This window comes from Chiloscyllium punctatum, chromosome 45 (assembly GCF_047496795.1).
Source record: "Chiloscyllium punctatum isolate Juve2018m chromosome 45, sChiPun1.3, whole genome shotgun sequence".
Taxonomy (NCBI): domain Eukaryota; kingdom Metazoa; phylum Chordata; class Chondrichthyes; order Orectolobiformes; family Hemiscylliidae; genus Chiloscyllium; species Chiloscyllium punctatum.
In genome coordinates, this window is record NC_092783.1 from 24,979,548 (window position 1) to 25,000,390 (window position 20,843).

The 20,843-nt window shown below is 54.6% G+C and overlaps 1 protein-coding gene across 1 annotated transcript in view; it reads right to left on the reverse strand.

Annotated features, from left to right (window-relative positions):
• The window catches only part of LOC140467071 (uncharacterized), a 157,434-nt gene that overhangs the window by 102,204 nt on the left and 34,387 nt on the right, over positions 1–20,843 (reverse strand). Inside the window, exon 15 of the mRNA XM_072563131.1 lies at positions 14,353–14,508. Coding sequence (XP_072419232.1) covers positions 14,353–14,508 — 156 coding nt within the window. The remainder of the gene's footprint in view (positions 1–14,352; positions 14,509–20,843) is intronic.

The window sequence follows — 20,843 nt, forward strand, 5'->3', positions numbered from 1 at the left end:
TGACCTCAATACAGCCTTGGGTCAAACATGGACAAAATGGCTGAATTCCTGAGGGGAGAGCGACAGCCCTTTGACATCGAGGCTGCATTCGCCCAAGTGTGGCATCAAGGAGCCTGAGCAAAGATGGAATCAAAGGGAATCATGGGGGCAAACTCTCCTCTGGTTGGAGTCATACCCGGCATGTAGCAGGATATTTGTAGTTGTCAAAGGTCAGTCAGCTCAGCTCCAGGACATCTCTGCAGGAATTCCTCAGCTTATTGTCTGCAGTCCAACCACCTTCAGCGGCTACATCAATGACCTTTCCCCCCCGTCCCCCCTGCCCACACCCTCGCCATCAGAGATTCTGGGTATTCAAGATGGAGGATGGGAAAAAATTGCAGTTAAGAGCTACTCCTTTTTGAAATATTTTCAGTGTTGGAGCTGGTTTTCTCACGTTCCTGGAGTAGTAATGACGGTTTGATACTGTCGTATTGTTTTGGAAATGTGGAAAGAAACAGATCAAAACAATGGCACTTTTAAAAGGAGGAAGAGAGAGGGGGGGCAGGTCGTATGTGGGAGCTGAAAGAAATAGAGAAGTGACCCGTACAGCCGTGTGACCGGGCAGTGAACCCGTACGGCCGTGTGACCGGGCAGTGAACCCGTACAGCCATGTGACCGGGCAGTGACCCGTACAGCCGTGTGACCGGGCAGTGAACCCGTACAGCCGTGTGACCGGGCAGTGAACCCGTACGGCCGTGTGACCGGGCAGTGAACCCGTACGGCCGTGTGACCGGGCAGTGACCCACACAGCCGTGTGACCGGGCAGTGAACCCGTACGGCCGTGTGACCGGGCAGTGAACCCGTACGGCCGTGTGACCGAGCAGTGAACCCGTACAGCCGTGTGACCGGGCAGTGAACCCGCACAGCCGTGTGACCGAGCAGTGAACCCGTACGGCCGTGTGACCGAGCAGTGAACCCGTACAGCCGTGTGACCGGGCAGTGACCCGTACAGCCGTGTGACCGGGCAGTGAACCCGTACAGCCGTGTGACCGGGCAGTGAACCCGTACGGCCGTGTGACCGGGCAGTGACCCACACAGCCGTGTGACCGGGCAGTGAACCCGTACGGCCGTGTGACCGGGCAGTGAACCCGTACAGCCGTGTGACCGGGCAGTGAACCCGTACGGCCGTGTGACCGAGCAGTGAACCCGTACGGCCGTGTGACCGAGCAGTGAACCCGTACAGCCGTGTGACCGGGCAGTGAACCCGTACGGCCATGTGACCGAGCAGTGAACCCATACAGCCATGTGACCGGGCAGTGAACCCGTACGGCCGTGTGACCGAGTAGTGAACCCGTACGGCCGTGTGACCGAGCAGTGAACCCGTACGGCCGTGTGACCGAGCATTGAACCCGTACGGCCGTGTGACCGGGCAGTGAACCCGCACAGCCGTGTGACCGGGCAGTGACCCGTACGGCCGTGTGACCGGGCATTGACCCGTACAGCCGTGTGACCGGGCAGTGACCCGCACAGCCGTGTGACCGAGCAGTGAACCCGTACGGCCGTGTGACCGGGCAGTGACCCGTACAGCCATGTGACCGGGCAGTGAACCCGTACAGCCGTGTGACCGGGCAGTGAACCCGCACAGCCGTGTGACCGGGCAGTGAACCCGTACAGCCGTGTGACCGGGCAGTGAACCCGCACAGCCGTGTGACCGGGCAGTGAACCCGTACAGCCATGTGACCGGGCAGTGACCCGTACAGCCGTGTGACTGGGCAGTGAACCCGTACAGCCGTGTTACCGGGCAGTGACCCGTACAGCCGTGTGACCGGGAAGTGACCCGCACAGCTGTGTTACCGAGCAGTGACCCGTACAGCCGTGTGACTGGGCAGTGAACCCGTACAGCCGTGTTACCGGGCAGTGAACCCATACAGCCGTGTGACCGGGCAGTGAACCCTTACAGCCGTGTGACCGGGCAGTGACCCGTACAGCCGTGTGACCGGGCAGAGAACCCGTACGGTCGTGTGACCGGGAAGTGAACCCGTACAGCCGTGTGACCGGGCAGTGACCCGTACAGCCGTGTGACCGGAGAGTGACCCGTACAGCCGTGTGACCGGACAGTGACCCGTACGGCCGTGTGACTGGGCAGTGACCCGCACAGCCGTGTGACCGGGCAGTGAACCCGTACAGCCGTGTGACCGGGCAGTGAACCCGTACAGCCGTGTGACCGGGAAGTGAACCCGCACAGCCGTGTGACCGGGCAGTGACCCGTATGGCCGTGTGACCGGACAGTGAACCCGTACAGCTGTGTGACCGAACAGTGAACCCGTACAGCCGTGTGACCGGGCAGTGAACCCGTACGGCCGTGTGACCGGGCAGTGAACCCGTACAGCCGTGTGACCGGGCAGTGACCCGTACAGCCGTGTGACCGGGCAGTGAACCCGTACGGCCGTGTGACCGAGCAGTGAACCCATACGGCCGTGTGACCGGGCAGTGACCCGTACGGCCGTGTGACCGGGCATTGACCCGTACAGCCGTGTGACCGGGCAGTGACCCGCACAGCCGTGTGACCGAGCAGTGAACCCGTACAGCCATGTGACCGGGCAGTGAACCCGTACAGCCGTGTGACCGGGAAGTGAACCCGTACAGCCGTGTGACCGGGCAGTGACCCGTACAGCCGTGTGACCGGACAGTGAACCCGTACAGCCGTGTGACCGGACAGTGACCCGTACGGCCGTGTGACCGGGCAGTGACCCGCACAGCCGTGTGACCGGGCAGTGAACCCGTACAGCCGTGTGACCTGGCAGTGAACCCGTACAGCCGTGTGACCGGGAAGTGACCCGCACAGCCGTGTGACCGAGCATTGAACCCGTATTGCCGTGTGACCGGACAGTGAACCCGTACAGCTGTGTGACCGGACAGTGAACCCGTACAGCCGTGTGACCGGGCAGTGAACGCGTACAGCCGTGTGACCGGGCAGTGACCCGTACAGCCGTGTGACCGGGCAGTGAACACGTACAGCCGTGTGACCGGGCAGTGAACCCGTACAGCCGTGTGACCGGGCAGTGACCCGTACAGCCGTGTGACCGGGCAGTGAACCCGCACAGCCGTGTGACCGAGCAGTGACCCGTACAGCCGTGTGACCGGGCAGTGACCCGTACAGCCGTGTGACCGGGCAGTGAACCCGTACAGCCGTGTGACCGGACAGTGAACCCGCACAGCCGTGTGACCGGGCAGTGACCCGCACAGCCGTGTGACCGGACAGTGAACCCGTACGGCCGTGTGACCGGGCAGTGAACCCGCACAGCCGTGTGACCGGGCAGTGACCCGTACAGGCGTGTGACCGAGCAGTGAACCCGTACGGCAGTGTGACCGGGCAGTGACCCGTACGGCCGTGTGACCGAGCAGTGAACCCGTACAGCCGTGTGACCGAGCAGTGAACCCGTACAGCCGTGTGACCGGGCAGTGACTCGTACGGCCGTGTGACCGGGCAGTGAACACGTACAGCCGTGTGACCGGGCAGTGAACCCGTACAGCCGTGTGACCGGGCAGTGACCCGTACAGCCGTGTGACCGGGCAGTGAACCCGCACAGCCGTGTGACCGAGCAGTGACCCGTACAGCCGTGTGACCGGGCAGTGACCCGTACAGCCGTGTGACCGGGCAGTGAACCCGTACAGCCGTGTGACCGGACAGTGAACCCGCACAGCCGTGTGACCGGGCAGTGACCCGCACAGCCGTGTGATCGGACAGTGAACCCGTACGGCCGTGTGACCGGGCAGTGAACCCGCACAGCCGTGTGACCGGGCAGTGACCCGTACAGGCGTGTGACCGAGCAGTGAACCCGTATTGCCGTGTGACCGGACAGTGAACCCGTACAGCTGTGTGACCGGACAGTGAACCCGTACAGCCGTGTGACCGGGCAGTGAACGCGTACAGCCGTGTGACCGGGCAGTGACCCGTACAGCCGTGTGACCGGGCAGTGAACCCGTACAGCCGTGTGACCGGGCAGTGAACCCGTACAGCCGTGTGACCGGGCAGTGAACCCGCACAGCCGTGTGACCGAGCAGTGACCCTTACAGCCGTGTGACCGGGCAGTGACCCGTACAGCCGTGTGACCGGGCAGTGAACCCGTACAGCCGTGTGACCGGACAGTGAACCCGCACAGCCGTGTGACCGGGCAGTGACCCGCACAGCCGTGTGACCGGACAGTGAACCCGTACGGCCGTGTGACCGGGCAGTGAACCCGCACAGCCGTGTGACAGGGCAGTGACCCGTACAGGCGTGTGACCGAGCAGTGAACCCGTACGGCCGTGTGACCGGGCAGTGACCCGTACGGCCGTGTGACCGAGCAGTGAACCCGTACAGCCGTGTGACCGAGCAGTGAACCCGTACAGCCGTGTGACCGGGCAGTGACTCGTACGGCCGTGTGACCGGGCAGTGAACACGTACAGCCGTGTGACCGGGCAGTGAACCCGTACAGCCGTGTGACCGGGCAGTGACCCGTACAGCCGTGTGACCGGGCAGTGAACCCGCACAGCCGTGTGACCGAGCAGTGACCCGTACAGCCGTGTGACCGGGCAGTGACCCGTACAGCCGTGTGACCGGGCAGTGAACCCGTACAGCCGTGTGACCGGACAGTGAACCCGCACAGCCGTGTGACCGGGCAGTGACCCGCACAGCCGTGTGACCGGACAGTGAACCCGTACGGCCGTGTGACCGGGCAGTGAACCCGCACAGCCGTGTGACCGGGCAGTGACCCGTACAGGCGTGTGACCGAGCAGTGAACCCGTACGGCCGTGTGACCGGGCAGTGACCCGTACGGCCGTGTGACCGAGCAGTGAACCCGTACAGCCGTGTGACCGGGCAGTGACTCGTACGGCCGTGTGACCGGGCAGTGAACACGTACGGCCGTGTGACCGGGCAGTGAACCCGCACGGCCGTGTGACCGGGCAGTGAACCCGCACAGCCGTGTGACCGGGCAGTGAACCCGTACGGCCGTGTGTCCGGGCAGTGAACCCGTACGGTCGCGTGACCGGGCAGTGAACCCGCACAACCGTGTGACCGGGCAGTGAACCCGCACAGCCATGTGACCGGGCAGTGAACCCGTACGGCCGTGTGACCAGTCAGTGACCCATACGGCCGTGTGACTGGGCAGTGAACCCGCACAGCCGTGTGACCGGGCAGTGAACCCGCACAGCCATGTGACCGGGCAGTGAACCCGTACGGCCGTGTGACCGGGCAGTGACCCGTACAGCCGTGTGACCGGGCAGTGAACCTGTACAGCCGTGTGACCGGGCAGTGAACCCGTACAGCCGTGTGACCGGGCAGTGAACCCGCACAGCCGTGTGACCGGGCAGTGACCCGTACGGCCGTGTGACCGGGCAGTGAACCCGTACAGCCGTGTGACCGGGCAGTGAACCCGTACAGCCGTGTGACCGGGCAGTGAACCCGTACGGCCGTGTGACCGGGCAGTGAACCCGTACGGCCGTGTGACCAGACAGTGAACCCGTACGGCCGTGTGACCGGGCAGTGAACCCGCACAGCCATGTAACCGGGCAGTGAACCCGCACAGCCGTGTGACCGGGCAGTGAACCCGCACAGCCGTGTGACCGGGCAGTGAAGCGGCACAGCCATGTAACCGGGCAGTGAACCTGCACAGCCGTGTGACCAGACAGTGAACCCGCACAGCCGCGTGACCGGGCAGTGAACCCGTACGGCCGTGTGACCGAGCAGTGAACCCGTACGGCCGTGTGACCGGGCAGTGAAACCGTACAGCCGTGTGACCGAGCAGTGAACCCGTACGGCCGTGTGACCGAGCAGTGAACCCGTACGGCCGTGTGACCGGGCAGTGAACCCGTACGGCCGTGTGACCGAGCAGTGAACCCGTACGGCCGTGTGACCGAGCAGTGAACCCGTACGGCCGTGTGACCGGGCAGTGACCCGTACGGCCGTGTGACCGGGCAGTGAACCCGTACAGCCGTGTGACCGGGCAGTGAACCCGTACAGCCGTGTGACCGGGCAGTGAACCCGTAGGGCCGTGTGACCGGGCAGTGAACCCGCACAGCCGTGTGACCGGGCAGTGAACCCGCACAGCCGTGTGACCGGACAGTGAACCCGTACGGCCGTGTGACCGGACAGTGACCCGTACAGCCGTGTTACCGGGAAGTGACCCGTACAGCCGTGTGACTGGGCAGTGAACCCGCACAGCCGTGTGACCGGGCAGTGAACCCGCACAGCCGTGTGACCGGGCAGTGACCCGTACGGCCGTGTGACCGGGCATTGACCCGTACAGCCGTGTGACCGGGCAGTGAACCCGTACAGCCGTGTGACCGGGCAGTGAACCCGCACAGCCGTGTGACCGGGCAGTGAACCCGTACAGCCGTGTGACCGAGCAGTGAACCCGTACGGCCGTGTGACCGGGCAGTGACCCGTACGGCCGTGTGACCGGGCAGTGAACCCGTACGGCCGTGTGACCGGGCAGTGACCCGTACAGCCGTGTGACCGAGCAGTGACCCGTACAGCCGTGTGACCGGGCAGTGACCCGTACAGCCGTGTGAACGGGCAGTGAACCCGTACAGCCGTGTTACCGGGCAGTGACCCGTACAGCCGTGTGACCGGGAAGTGACCCGCACAGCCGTGTTACCGAGCAGTGACCCGTACAGCCGTGTGACTGGGCAGTGACCCGTACAGCCGTGTGACCGGGCAGTGAACCCGTACGGCCGTGTGACCGGGCAGTGAACCCGTACAGCCGTGTGACCGGGCAGTGAACCCTTACAGCCGTATGACCGAGCAGTGACCCGTACAGCCGTGTGACCGGGCAGTGACCCGTACAGCCGTGTGACCGGGCAGTGAACCCACACAGCCGTGTTACCGAGCAGTGACCCGTACAGCCGTGTTACCGGGCAGTGAACCCGTACAGCCGTGTGACCGGGCAGTGAACCCTTACAGCCGTGTGACCGGGCAGTGACCCGTACAGCCGGGTGACCGGGCAGTGAACCCGTACGGCCGTGTGACCGGGAAGTGAACCCGTACGGCCGTGTGACCGGGCAGTGAACCCGTACAGCCGTGTGACCGGACAGTGACCCGTACAGCCGTGTGACCGGGCAGTGAACCCGTACAGCCGTGTGACCGGGCAGTGAACCCGTACAGCCATGTGACCAGGAAGTGACCCGCACAGCCGTGTGACCGGGCAGTGACCCGTACAGCCGTGTGACCGGGAAATGACCCGCACAGCCGTGTTACCGAGCAGTGAACCCGTACAGCCGTGTGACCGGGCAGTGAACCCGTACAGCCGTGTGACCGGGAAGTGACCCGTACAGCCGTGTGACCGAGCAGTGACCCGTACAGCCGTGTGACCGGGCAGTGAACCCATACAGCCGTGTGACCGGGCATTGACCCGTACAGCCGTGTGACCGAGCAGTGACCCGTACAGCCGTGTGACCGGGCAGTGACCCGTACAGCCGTGTGACCGGGCAGTGAACCCACACAGCCGTGTTACCGAGCAGTGACCCGTACAGCCGTGTTACCGGGCAGTGAACCCGTACAGCCGTGTGACCGGGCAGTGAACCCTTACAGCCGTGTGACCGGGCAGTGACCCGTACAGCCGTGTGACCGGGCAGTGAACCCGTACGGCCGTGTGACCGGGAAGTGAACCCGTACGGCCGTGTGACCGGGCAGTGAACCCGTACAGCCGTGTGACCGGACAGTGACCCGTACAGCCGTGTGACCGGACAGTGACCCGTACAGCCGTGTGACCGGGCAGTGAACCCGTACAGCCATGTGACCAGGAAGTGACCCGCACAGCCGTGTGACCGGGCAGTGAACCCGTACGGCCGTGTGACCGGACAGTGAACCCGTACAGCTGTGTGACCGGACAGTGACCCGTACAGCCCTGTGACCGGGAAGTGACCCGCACAGCCGTGTTACCGAGCAGTGAACCCGTACAGCCGTGTGACCGGGCAGTGAACCCGTACAGCCGTGTGACCGGGAAGTGACCCGTACAGCCGTGTGACCGGGCAGTGAACCCGTACAGCCGTGTGACCGGGAAGTGACCCGTACAGCCGTGTGACCGGGCTGTGACCCGTACGGCCGTGTGACCGGGCAGTGACCCGTACAGCCGTGTGACCGGGCAGTGAACCCGTACAGCCGTGTGACCGGGCAGTGACCCGTACAGCCGTGTGACCGGGAAGTGACCCGCACAGCCGTGTTACCGAGCAGTGAACCCGTACAGCCGTGTGACTGGGCAGTGAACCCGTACAGCCGTGTGACCGGGCAGTGAACCCGTACAGCCGTGTGACCGGGCAGTGACCCGTACAGCCGTGTGACCGGGCAGTGAACCCGGACAGCCGTGTGACCGGGCAGTGAACCCGTACGGCCGTGTGACCGGGAAGTGAACCCGTACAGCCGTGTGACCGGGAAGTGACCCGTACAGCCGTGTGACCGGGCTGTGACCCGTACAGCCGTGTGACCGGGCTGTGACCCGTACAGCCGTGTGACCGGGCAGTGAACCCGTACAGCCGTGTGACCGGGCAGTGACCCGTACAGCCGTGTGACCGGGCAGTGAACCCGGACAGCCGTGTGACCGGGCAGTGAACCCGTACGGCCGTGTGACCGGGAAGTGAACCCGTACAGCCGTGTGACCGGGCAGTGAACCCGCACAGCCGTGTGACCGGGCAGTGAACCCGTACGGCCGTGTGACCGGGAAGTGAACCCGTACAGCCGTGTGACCGGGCAGTGACGCGTACAGCCGTGTGACCGGGCAGTGACCCGTACAGCCGTGTGACCGGGCAGTGACCCGTACAGCCGTATGATCGGGAAGTGACCCGTACAGCCGTGTGACCGGGCAGTGAACCCGTACGGCCGTGTGACCGGGAAGTGACCCGCACAGCCGTGTGACCGGGCAGTGAACCCGTACGGCCGTGTGACCGGGAAGTGAACCCGTACAGCCGTGTGACCGGGCAGTGACCCGTACAGCCGTGTGACCGGGCAGTGACCCGTACAGCCGTGTGACCGGGCAGTGACCCGTACAGCCGTATGACCGGGAAGTGACCCGTACAGCCGTGTGACCGGGCAGTGACCCGCACAGCCGTGTGACCGGGAAGTGACCCGCACAGCCGTGTGACCGGGAAGTGACCCGCACAGCCGTGTGACCGGGCAGTGAACCCGCACAGCCATGTGACCAGACAGTGATTGACCGGTTGGGGGCACTGTTTCCTCACTGCTAATGTTTAAAGTCTGTGTTGGTTCTAATTCATTTCAGGCCCCATTCATTTACCTGGTGCTGCTGTTATGCAATTTTCCTCTGAGGTGGGTTTGCATGAGAACAGAACTACAGCATTATAGCAGACCTGATTTTAACGTTCCACATCAATACTCATTCTAAGACGAATAAACAGTGAAACTCACAGGTGACCTTGGAGAAACCTATGTTGGGGAAACACAATATGGGGACAGTTAAATGGCCTGTTTTTTAAAGTATAATCTGTCTATTGTTTTGGGAATCTACAATTGTGATTCAAGTGGGATTTTTTTGATCATATGGTTTATTGAGATCTGCCTCTTGAAGAAACTTATGTTTCATATTTTTACAGTTATTCGAGCAGTAAGATTGTGCTGTTTTCTGGTTCTGTAGATCGTTACGGTGCAAAAATGGCCTTCAATAGAGCGATGTGCTCCTTCTGGGTAAAAACAATGACTGCAGATGCTGGAAACCAGATTCTGGATTAGTGGTGCTGGAAAAGCACAGCAGTTCAGGCAGCATCCAAGTAGCTTCGAAATCGACGTTTCGGGCAAAAGCCGAAGGGCTTTTGCCCGAAATGTCGATTTCGAAGCTACTTGGATGCTGCCTGAACTGCTGTGCTCTTCCAGCACCACTAATCCAGAACACGATGTGCTCCTTCTGTTCGATGTGGGGGAATTAGAGAGAATTTCAATGTTCCTGATGACTTCATCTGCAGGAAGTGTGTTTGGTTGTGAATCCCATTGGGTCGGATGGATCAGTTGGAGTGGCATTTACAGATATTGAGTAACTTACAGGAGCTAGGGGATGTGATGGATGGCAGTTTCAGGAAAGGTGGAAATCCGCGGATACAGTCTGGCAAGTGGGTTAACTCCAGGAAAGGTAGGAGGGGTAGGCCATGCAAGAGTCTCCTTTAGCTATCCCCATCTGAAATAAGTTTTAGAAAATATGGGAGGGGGGGTGGGGTGATGGACTCTCTGGGGAATGTAACACTGACAGCCAGGTTTCAGAGTCTGGTAATACTGTCACAAGGGATACACCAGGTTTCAAGCAATCGATTGTGATAGGGAACCCTCTAGTCAGAGGCACAGTCAGACATCAGAATGGTGTGTAGCCTCCCTGGCGCCAAGATCAAGAATATCTTGGACAGAGAGCTGAGTACTCTCAAAGGGGAGCGAGACCAGCAGGAGGTCTAATGACAAGGGAAGAGAAAAAGGATGAGGCTCTGAGGAGAGAATATAGGAAGTTAGGCAGGAATTTAAAAAGTAGGGCCTCAAGGGGAGTAATACCCAGATTACTCCTGGTGCTCCAAGCTCGTGAGTGTAGGAATCGGAGGGTGGAGCTGATGAATGCGTGACTGAGGATCTGGCGCTGGGGAGGATAATTGACATTTTTGGGTGATTGGAGTCTCTCCTGAAGTACAAGTGACCTGGACAAGAAGGAGAGATTGCACCTGAATTGGATGGGGACTAATACACTGGTAGGAATATTTGTTGGAGCTGTTTGGGAGAACTTAAACTAGTGAGGGAGGAGGGGGATCTAAAAGTTCAAGTTTTAAATTGGAGGAAGACCAATTTTGATGATATTAGGCCGGAACTTTCAAAGGTTGACTAGGGGCAGATGTTCACAGGTAAAGGGAAGGCTGGAAAATGAGAAGCCTTCAGAAATAGGATAACAAGAGTCCAGAGGCAGGATGCTCCTTGTAGGGTGAAGGGCAAGGCAGTTAGGTATAGGGAATGCTGGATGATAAAAGAACTTGAGGTTTTGATCAAGAAAAAGAAGGAAGCATATGTCAGGTATAGACAGCAGAGATCGAGTGAATCCTCAGAAGAGTATAAAGGCAGTAGGGGTATACTCGAGAGAAATCAGGAGGGCAAAAAGGGGACATGAGATAGCTTTGGCAAATAGGGTTAAGGAGAATCCAAAGGGATTCTACAAGTACATGAAGGACAAAAGTGTAACTAGAGATCGACTAGGCCTTTTCAAAATCAGCAAGGCTGCCTACATGTTGAACCACGAGAGATGGGGAAATACTAAAAAAGTATTTTGTCTCAGTGTTTACAGTGGAGAAGGACATGGAAGCTAGAGAACTTGGAGAAATAGATGGTGACATCTTGAAAACTGTCCATTTTACAGAGCAGGTGGTGCTGGACATCTTCAGACATCTTAGAATATATAAAGATGAATCAATCCCCAGGACCTGATCAGGTGTACTCGAGAACTCTGTGGGAAGCTAGGGACGTGATTGCTGGGCCTCTTGCTGAGATATTTGTATCATTGATAGTCACAGGTGAGGTGCCGGAAGACTGGAGGTTGGCTAATGTGGTGCCACTGTTTAAGAAGGGTGGTAAGGCCTAGCCAGGGAACTATAGACCAGTGAGCCTGACCTCGGTGGTGGGCAAGTTGTTGGAGGGAATCCTGAGGGACAGGATGTACATGTATTTGGAAAGGCAAGGACTGATTAGGGATAGTCAACATGGCTTTGTGCGTGGGAAATCATGTCTCACAAACTTGATTGAGTTAAAAATCACACAACACCAGGTTATAGTCCAACAGGTTTAATTGGAAACACATTAGCTTTCGGAGCGACGCTCCTTCATCAGGACAACCACCTGGTGAAGGAGCGTCGCTCCGAAAGCTAGTGTGCTTCCAATTAAACCTGTTGGACTATAACCTGGTGTTGTGTGATTTTTAACTTTGTACACCCCAGTCCAACACCGGCATCTCCAAATCAAAACTTGATTGAGGTTTTTGAAGAAGTAATGAAGAAGATTGATGAGGGCAGAGTGGTAGATGTGATCTTTATGGACTTCAGTAAGGCATTTGACAAGGTTCCCCATGGGAGACTGATTAGCAAGGTTAGATCTCATGGAATACAGGGAGAACTAGCCATTTGGATACAGAACTGGCTCAAAGGTAGAAGACAGAGGGTGGTGGTGGAGGGTTGTTTTTCAGACTGGAGGCCTGTGACCAGTGGAGTGCCACAAGGATCAGTGCTGGGCCCACTGTTTGCAGATGACATCAAAATTGGAGGTGTAGTGCAGAGCGAAGAAGTTTAATGGGACCTTGATCAGATGGGCCAATGGGCCGAGGAGTGGTAGATAGAGTTTAATTTAGATAAATGCGAGGTGCTGCATTTTGGGAAGGCAAAGCAGGGCAGGACTAATAGACTTCATGGTAAGGTCCTAGGGGGGTGTTGCTGAACAAACAGACCTTGGAGTGCAGGTTCATAGCTCCTTGATAGTGGGGTCACAAGATAGTGACGAAGGCATCTGGTACGCTTGCCTTCATTGGTCAGTATATTGAGTGAAGGAGTTGGGAGGTCATGTTGCAACTGTACAGGACATTGGTTAGGTCACTTTTAGAATACTGCATTCAATTCTGGTCTCCTTGCTTTAGGAAGGATGTTGTGAAAATTAAAATGGTTCAGAAAAAAATTGCAAGGATGTTGCCAGGGTTGGAGGGTTTGAACTATAGGGAGAGGCTGAACAGGCTGGGGCTGTTTTCCCTGGAGCGTCGGAGGCTGAGGGGTGACCTTATAGAGGTTTACAAAATCATGAGGGGCATGGATAGGATAAATAGACAAAGTCTTTTCCCTGGAGTGGGGGAGGGCATAGGTTTAGGGTGAGAGGGGAAAGCTATAAAAGGGACCTAAGGGACAACTTTTTCACGCAGAGGGTGGTACGCGTATGGAATGAGCTGCCAGAGGAAGTGGTGGAGGCTGGTACAATTACAGCATTTAAAAGACATCTGGATGGGTATATGAATAGGAAGGGTTTGGAGGGATATGGGCCAAATCATGGTAATTGGAACAAGATTAATTTAGGATATCTGGTTGGCATGGACAAGTTGAACTGAAGGGTATGTTTCCGTGCTGTACATCTCTATGACTCTATGAGTCTATAAGGTCAGAACTGGGGATATTCGCCAATGATTACACAATGATCAGGATCATTCACAACTCATCAGATACTCAAGCAGCCCATGTTCAAATGCAACAAGATCTGGACGATATCCAGGCTTGGGCTGACAAGGGGCAAGTAACATACATGCCAGACAATGACCATCACCAACAAGAGACAATTTAACTAATGTCCATTGACTTTCAATGGTGTTACCATCACTGAATTCCCCCACTATCAACATTCTGGGGATTGCCATTTACCAGAAATTCAGCTGGACTCTCCATATATACCTTGGAATACTGCAGCAAGTAACTCAACTCCTGACCCTCCCACAAAGCCCTCCCACCAACTACCACATACAAGTCAGGAGTGTGATGGAATATTCCCCACTTGTGTGGATGGGGGCAGCCCCAACAATTCTCAAAACGCTTGACACCATCCAGGAAAAAGCAGCCACATCCACAAACACCCACACCCTCCAGCACCGACACACAGTAAGAGCAGTGTGTACCATCTACTAGATGCACTGCAGACATTCACCAAAGATCCTCAGGCAGCACCTTCCAAGCTCATGACCACTTCCATCTAGAAAGACAAGGGCAGCAGGTATATGGGAACACCATCCCCTGCAATTACCCCTCCAAGCCACTCACCATCCTGACTTGGAGATATATCGTCGTTCCTTCACTGTCTCTGCGTCGAAATCTTGGAAGTCCCTTCCTAATGGCATTGCGGGTCAACCCACAGCAGGTGGACTGCAGCGGTTCAAGAAGGCAGCTCACCCCCACCGTCTCAAGGGGCAACTAGGGATGGGCAATAAATGCTGGGCCCAGCCAGTGACACCACCATGCCATGAATACATAGGAATAAAAGGCTGGCAATTGATAGATGCAGACCATGTGCATTCAGATGGACTTTGATTAAAATGGCTTCATGGTAGGTACAGACATAGTGGGTCAAAAGGACTGTACTGTGCGGTACTGTTCTATGTTCTATGCTTTGAAATGTCCACTCCATGTTCTAGCTATGGCTTCTAGCTCTGTTTCCCTGAGTCCACACCCTGGCTTAACATATCAGGCATCGATGTGCACCCAAAACAAACAGACATATAAAATCAAGCATAGAACAACTGAGCACGACCTCTCCCGCACACAGTGAATGCAGACGCCATCTTGTGCCAGTACACAGTGTGCAGGCTGTGGGCTGGATGGGGTGTGCACACACTCCCTTACCCTTCTCTCTCCTCTCGCTCAGCTGCTTCCTCTTGTTGGTCCACCAGCCGATCCCGGGCTTCCTGAAGATCCTGCTGGATCTGCTCCAGCTTTGCCTCCAGCTCCTGATTGGTCACTTTCAGCTTCTCAGTCTCAGCGATTGCCTCGTTGTGTTTACTGCACAGAGAGAAAAGCAAACAGTCAGACAGACAGACAGACAGGGAGAGAGAGTCACTGACAGAGGGAAGGGTTACTGGACACATCCATTTCAACACTATCTTTTACACCGACACCTGAATCCCAAATCCCAGAGTAGCTCCCATACCTGTTGTTCATTAAGAATTTCCTGAGATTGGGAACGACAGGCACACACTGTCTGAATATTCCCACTGCCCATGGACAGGACATGGACACATTGGTTGAGTGTGTACCCAATGGGCAAGTTGCGTTCACAGTGAGGGGTGTGTCTGTGAAGCGAAATAGATTATATCATGAATCTTTGCAGAAATTATTATTTTCTATATACGGAATAGATTTTATTTCCAGTGCTGCAACACAGAAATTGTTGGAGTTATGAATAGTGAGGAAGTTGGTCACAGGATACAGCAGGATATAGCCCAATTGGAAAGTTGAGTGGAGAAATGGCAGATGGAGTTTGTTCTGGACACGTGTCGGGTGACGCACTTTGGAAAGACAAATATAAGAGGAATGTATACATGCAGGACCATTAGGAGCACTGATATATCGATGGAACTTCAGGTGTAAGTGCACAGCTCCCTGAAAGTGGATCGAGTTATAAGCAAGATGTATGGCATGTTTGCCTTCAATGGGGCACTGAGCAGAAAAATTGGCAATTCATACTCGCGCTGGATAAAACTTTAGTTAGGACACATTTGGAGTGTGGATACAGTTCTGGTCTCCGCATTACTGGAAGGAAGTGGAGAGTTTGGAGGCGATGCAAAGAGTTTTATGAATATATTGCTGGCGATTGAAGAGTATTAGCGATAAGGAGAGCTTGCACAAACTTAGATTGTTTTCACTGGAGTGTCGGAGGCTGACAGGCACGGGTAGGGTGGATAGTAGGTGTCTTTTTTCCAGAATGGAATTGACAAATATTAGGGGCATAGGTTTAGAGTGAGAGGGAACAGGTGAAAGGAGATGTACAAGGCAAGTTATTTACACAGAGGGTGGAATGTGCCTGGAATGACATGCTAAGGGAGGTGGTAGAACTGCCACTTCCATGGGCGGCACGGTGGCTCAGTGGTTAGCATTGCTGCCTCACAGCATCAGGGTCCCAGGTTCGATTCCAGCCTTGGGCGACTGTCTGTGTGGAGTTTGCACATTCTCCCCGTGTCTGTGTGGGGTTTGCACATTCTCCCCGTGTCTGTGTGGGTTTCCTCCCACAATCCAGAAACGTACAGGTCAGGTGAATTGACCATGCAAAGTTGCCCATAGTGTTGGGTGTATTAGTTAGAGGGAAATGGGTCAGGGTGGGTTACTCTTTGGAGGGTTAATGTAGACTTGTTGGGCCGAAGGGCCTGTAGGGAATCTAATCTAAACTACAGTGATAGTACCACATAACATGATGGAGAGTATTGTCAATGTGAAGGCTGGATTTTGGCTCCACAGTAATATGAGGTGGTCACACTTACCAATATTAAGGTGCAAGTGCATAGCTCCCTGAAAGTGGGAACACAAATGGATAAGTTGGTAAGGAAGGTTTACAGCATGTTTGTCTTCATTGATCAGGACACTGAGTATAAATGTTGGCAAGTCATGTTGCAGCTGTAAAAAGCTTTAATTCGGTCACATTTGCAGTAATGTGTGCAGTCCTGGTCACTGCATTATCGGAAGGAAGTGAAGGCTTTGGAGACAATGTAACAGGGTTTACCAGGGTATTGTCTCGATTGGAGTACATTATCTGTAAGAAGAGGTCGAACAAACTTAGTTATTCCATTAGAGCATCGGAGAATGAGGGATGATAGAAGTTTATAAAATAATGAGAGGCATGGATAAGGTGGATCATCAGAGTCTTTTTCCCAGGATGGAAATATCACACTGTAGGGGGCATAGGTGTAAGGTGAGATGTGGATCGACGTATGTGAGGTAAGTTATTTATACAGAGATGGTAGGTGTCTACAATGAACTGCCAAAGGAGGTGGTAGATGCAGATACAATTGCAATGTTTAAGAGACATTTAGACAGACACATGACCCTATACACAGGGCATACTCTAGGTGGGGGATTTCAACGTGGGGTGGGGGGATGGTTACTAGGCTGGGTCTGTGCAGGTGGTGAGGGAACCAACAAGAGGGAAAAAAAATATAGTTGACCTCATGCTTACCAACCTGCTAGCTGCAGACACATCGGTCTCAGTAAGGGTGACCCCCCCCCCCCGTGCAGTCCTTGTGGAGACAAAGCCTCACTTCACATTTAGAATCATCTCCATTATCACCGTGCTAAATGGGACAGACTTCAACTAGCAACTCCAGCTTCGACATCCATGAGGTACTGTGGGCCATCAGCACAATCTGCAGCCTCACAGCCCGGCATTCTCCCCACTCAACCATTACCATCAAGCCCGGGGATCGACCCTCGTTCAATGGAGAGTGCAAGGAGGGCATGTCTGCAGCAGCTTTAGGCACACTTGAAAATGAGGTGTCAACCTGGTGAAGCCACCAAACAGCTTGTAGAACAATCAGCAAAATACTAAATGATAGACAGAGCTAAGTGGTCCTACAATCATAGAACGAATCATAGAATTCCTACAGTATGGAAACAAGTCCACACTGACTCTCCTAAGAGCATCCCACCCTATCCCTGTAGCCCTGCACCTCCCCATTGCCAATCCACCTAGCCTACACATCCCTGAATACTATGGCCAATTTAGCACGGCCAATCCACCCTGACACATCCTTGAACACTATGGGCAATTTGGCATGGCCAATCCACCTAACCTACACATACCTGCACAATATGGGCAATTTAGCATGGCCGATCCACCTAACCAACACATCCTTGAACACTATGGGCAATTTGGCATGGCCGATCCACCTAACCTACACATACCTGCACAATATGGGCAATTTAGCATGGCCGATCCACCTAACCAACACATCCTTGAACACTATGGGCAATTTGGCATGGCCGATCCACCTAACCAACACATCCCTGAACACTATTAGCAATTTAGCATGGCCGATTCACCTACCCTCCACATCTTTTGACTGTGGGAGGAAACCGGAGCACCCGGAGGAAACCCACACAGACACAGGGAGAATGTGCAAACCCCACACAGAGAGTCGTCTGAGGAAGGAATTGAACCCATGTGCCAGGCGCTGTGAGAGAGCAGTGCCACCATGGATCAGATCTGAGGTCTGCAGTCCTGCCATATCCAGTCATGAACTGTGAGTGTGGATGATTTAAGTTGGTGAATCACTGGAGGAAGTGGCGGGCGGGGGGCTGCATAATTATTCCCAACCCCGATGATGGCTGAACATTTGCAGCACTCTTCAACCAGAGGTGTTGAGTGGATGATCCATTTCAGCCTCCACCAATGGTCCCCAAAATCACAGATACCAGTCTACAGCCAATTCCACTCACTCTTTGTGACACCAAGAAACAGTTGGAGACACTTGAGACTGAAAAGGGTACAAACCCTGACAACATTCGGCAATATCACTAAAGACTTGGGCTCCAGTACTTCGCATTCCTGGAACCAGCTGTCCCAGTACAGATACAACACCGGCATCTAGAAAATTGTCCACGTATGTCCTGTACTTTAAAAGTAGGACAAATCTATCCTGGCCAAACACCACCCATCAGTCTACTCTCGGTCCTCAGTGAAGTGATGGACGGTGTCAGTAACTGTGCTGTTAAGCAGCACCTGCTCAGAAATAACCTGCTCAGTGACGCCCAGTTTGGGTTCCCCCCCAGGGTCACTCAGCTCCTGACCTCAATACAGCCTTGGGTCAAACATGGACAAAAGAGCTGAATTCCAGATGGGAGGGGAGAGGGACAGCCCTTGACATCAAGGCTGGTTTGGACCGAATGTGGCATCAAGGAGCCCTGGAAAAACTGGAATCAATAGGGTATCTGGAGGTAAATTCTGCCCTGGTTGGAGTCATATCTGGTACACAGTAAGATGGTTGGAGTTGTTGGAGGTCCATCATCTCAGCTACAAGCCATCTCTAAAGGTGTTCTTAATCTTAGAGAGAATCGTAAGGGATAGGATTTATGAACATCTGGATAGGAATAATGTGATCAATGATAGTCAGCATGGTTTTGTGAAGGGCAGGTCATGCCTCACAAACCTTATTGAATTCTTTGAGAAGGTGACTAAGGAGGTAGATGAGGGGAAAGCAGTAGATGTGGTGTATATGGATTTTAGTAAGGCGTTTGATAAGGTTCCCCATGGTAGGCTACTGCAAAAGAAAATACGGAGATATGGCATCTAGGGTGAGTTGGAGGTTTGGATTAGGAATTGGCTGGCTGGAAGAAGACAGAGGGTAGTAGTTGGTGGTAAAGGTTCATCTTGGAGTGCAGTTACTAGCGGTGTTCCGCAAGGATCTGTTTTGGGACCAATGCTGTTTGTCATTTTTATAAATGACCTGGAGGAGGGGCTAGAAGGTTGGGTGAGCAAGTTTGCGGATGATACGAAAGTTGGAGGAGTTGTAGACAGTGAGGAAGGATGTGGCAGGTTACAGCAGGATATAGAGAAGCTGCAGAGCTGGGCAGAAAGGTGGCAAATGGAGTTCAATGTGGGTAAGTGTGAGGTGATTCACTTTGGTAAGAGTAACAAAAAGATGGATTACTGGGCTAATGGTCGGATACTTGGTAGTGTGGAAGAGCAGAGGGATCTTGGTGTCCATGTACACAGATCTCTGAAAGTTGCCACCCAGGTAAATAGTGTGGTGAAGAAGGCATATGGCGTACTGGCTTTTATTGGTAGAGGAATTGAGTTCTGGAGTCCTGAGGTCATGCTGCAGTTGTATAAGACTCTGGTGCGGCCGCATCTGGAATATTGTGTGCAGTTTTGGTCGCCATACTATAGGAAGGATGTGGAGGCACTGGAACGGGTGCAGAGGAAGTTTACCAGGATGTTGCCTGGTATGGTAGGAAGATCGTATGAGGAAAGGCTGAGGCACTTGGGGCTGTTTTCATTGGAGCAAAGAAGGTTTCGGGGTGACTTGACAGAGGTGTACAAGATGATTAGGGGGTTAGATAGGGTTGACCATGAGAACCTTTTTCCACGTATGGAGTCAGCTATTACGAGGGGGCATAGCTTTAAATTAAGGGGTGGTAGGTATAGGACAGATGTTAGGGGTAGATTCTTTACTCAGCGAGTCGTGAGTTCATGGAATGCCCTGCCAGTAGCAGTGGTGGACTCTCCCTCTTTATGGGCATTTAAACGGGCATTGGATAGGCATATGGAGGATAGTGGGCTAGTGTAGGTTAGGTGGGCTTTGATCGGCGCAACATCGAGGGCCGAAGGGCCTGTACTGCGCTGTATTCTTCTATGTTCTATGTTCTATGTGTTCCTCAGGGTAGTGTCCTAGGCCCAACCATTTACAGCTACTTCATCAGTGACCTTCCCTCCATCATTAAGGTCAGAATTGGAGGTGTTCGCTGTTGATTGCACAACGTTCAGCACCATTCACAACTCCTCAGGGACTGAAGCAAATGCAACAAGATCTGGACTTAAGTTGACAAGTGGCAAGTTATATTTGCACCACACAAGTGCCAAGCAATGACCATCTCAAACAAGAGGCGAACTAATCACTGGCCCTTAACATTCAATGCTGTTCCCGTCACTGAATCCAACACTATCAATACTCTTGGGGTGACATTGTCCCGAACTCAAGTGGACTCACCATATAAACCCAATGGCGGAAACAGCAGGTGAGACACGAGAAACACTGTGGTGATTAACTCACCTCCTGACACCCCAAGTCCTGTCCATCATCTACAAGGCACAAGTCTGGAGGAGTGTGATGGAATACTCACCGTTTGCCCGGATGGGTGGTGCTCCACCATTGAGGAGAAGCAGCCACAGCAACAAACAACCATTCCCTCTATCACCGTCATTCAGCAGCAGCAGAATGGAGTACCAACAAAATACACTGCCGAAAGTCTCCAAAGCTCCTGACACAGCACCTCCCAAACGCAAAACTGCACCCCTTGAGAAGGACAATGGCAGCAGATACAGTGGGAACACTACCCCTGAAGAGTTCCTGTACAAACCACTCACCAAACTTAACACATCAAGTGCTGATGTGCACCATAGCGTCATGGGGATGTACAGCATGGAAACAGACCCTTCGGTCCAACCTGTCCATGCCGACCAGATATCCCAACCCAATCTAGTCCCACCTGCCAGCACCCGGCCCATATCCCTCCAAACCCTTCCTATTCACATACCCATCCAAATGCCTCTTAAATGTTGCAATTGGACCAGCCTCCACCACTTCCTCTGGCAGCTCATTCCATACACGTACCACCCTCTGCATGAA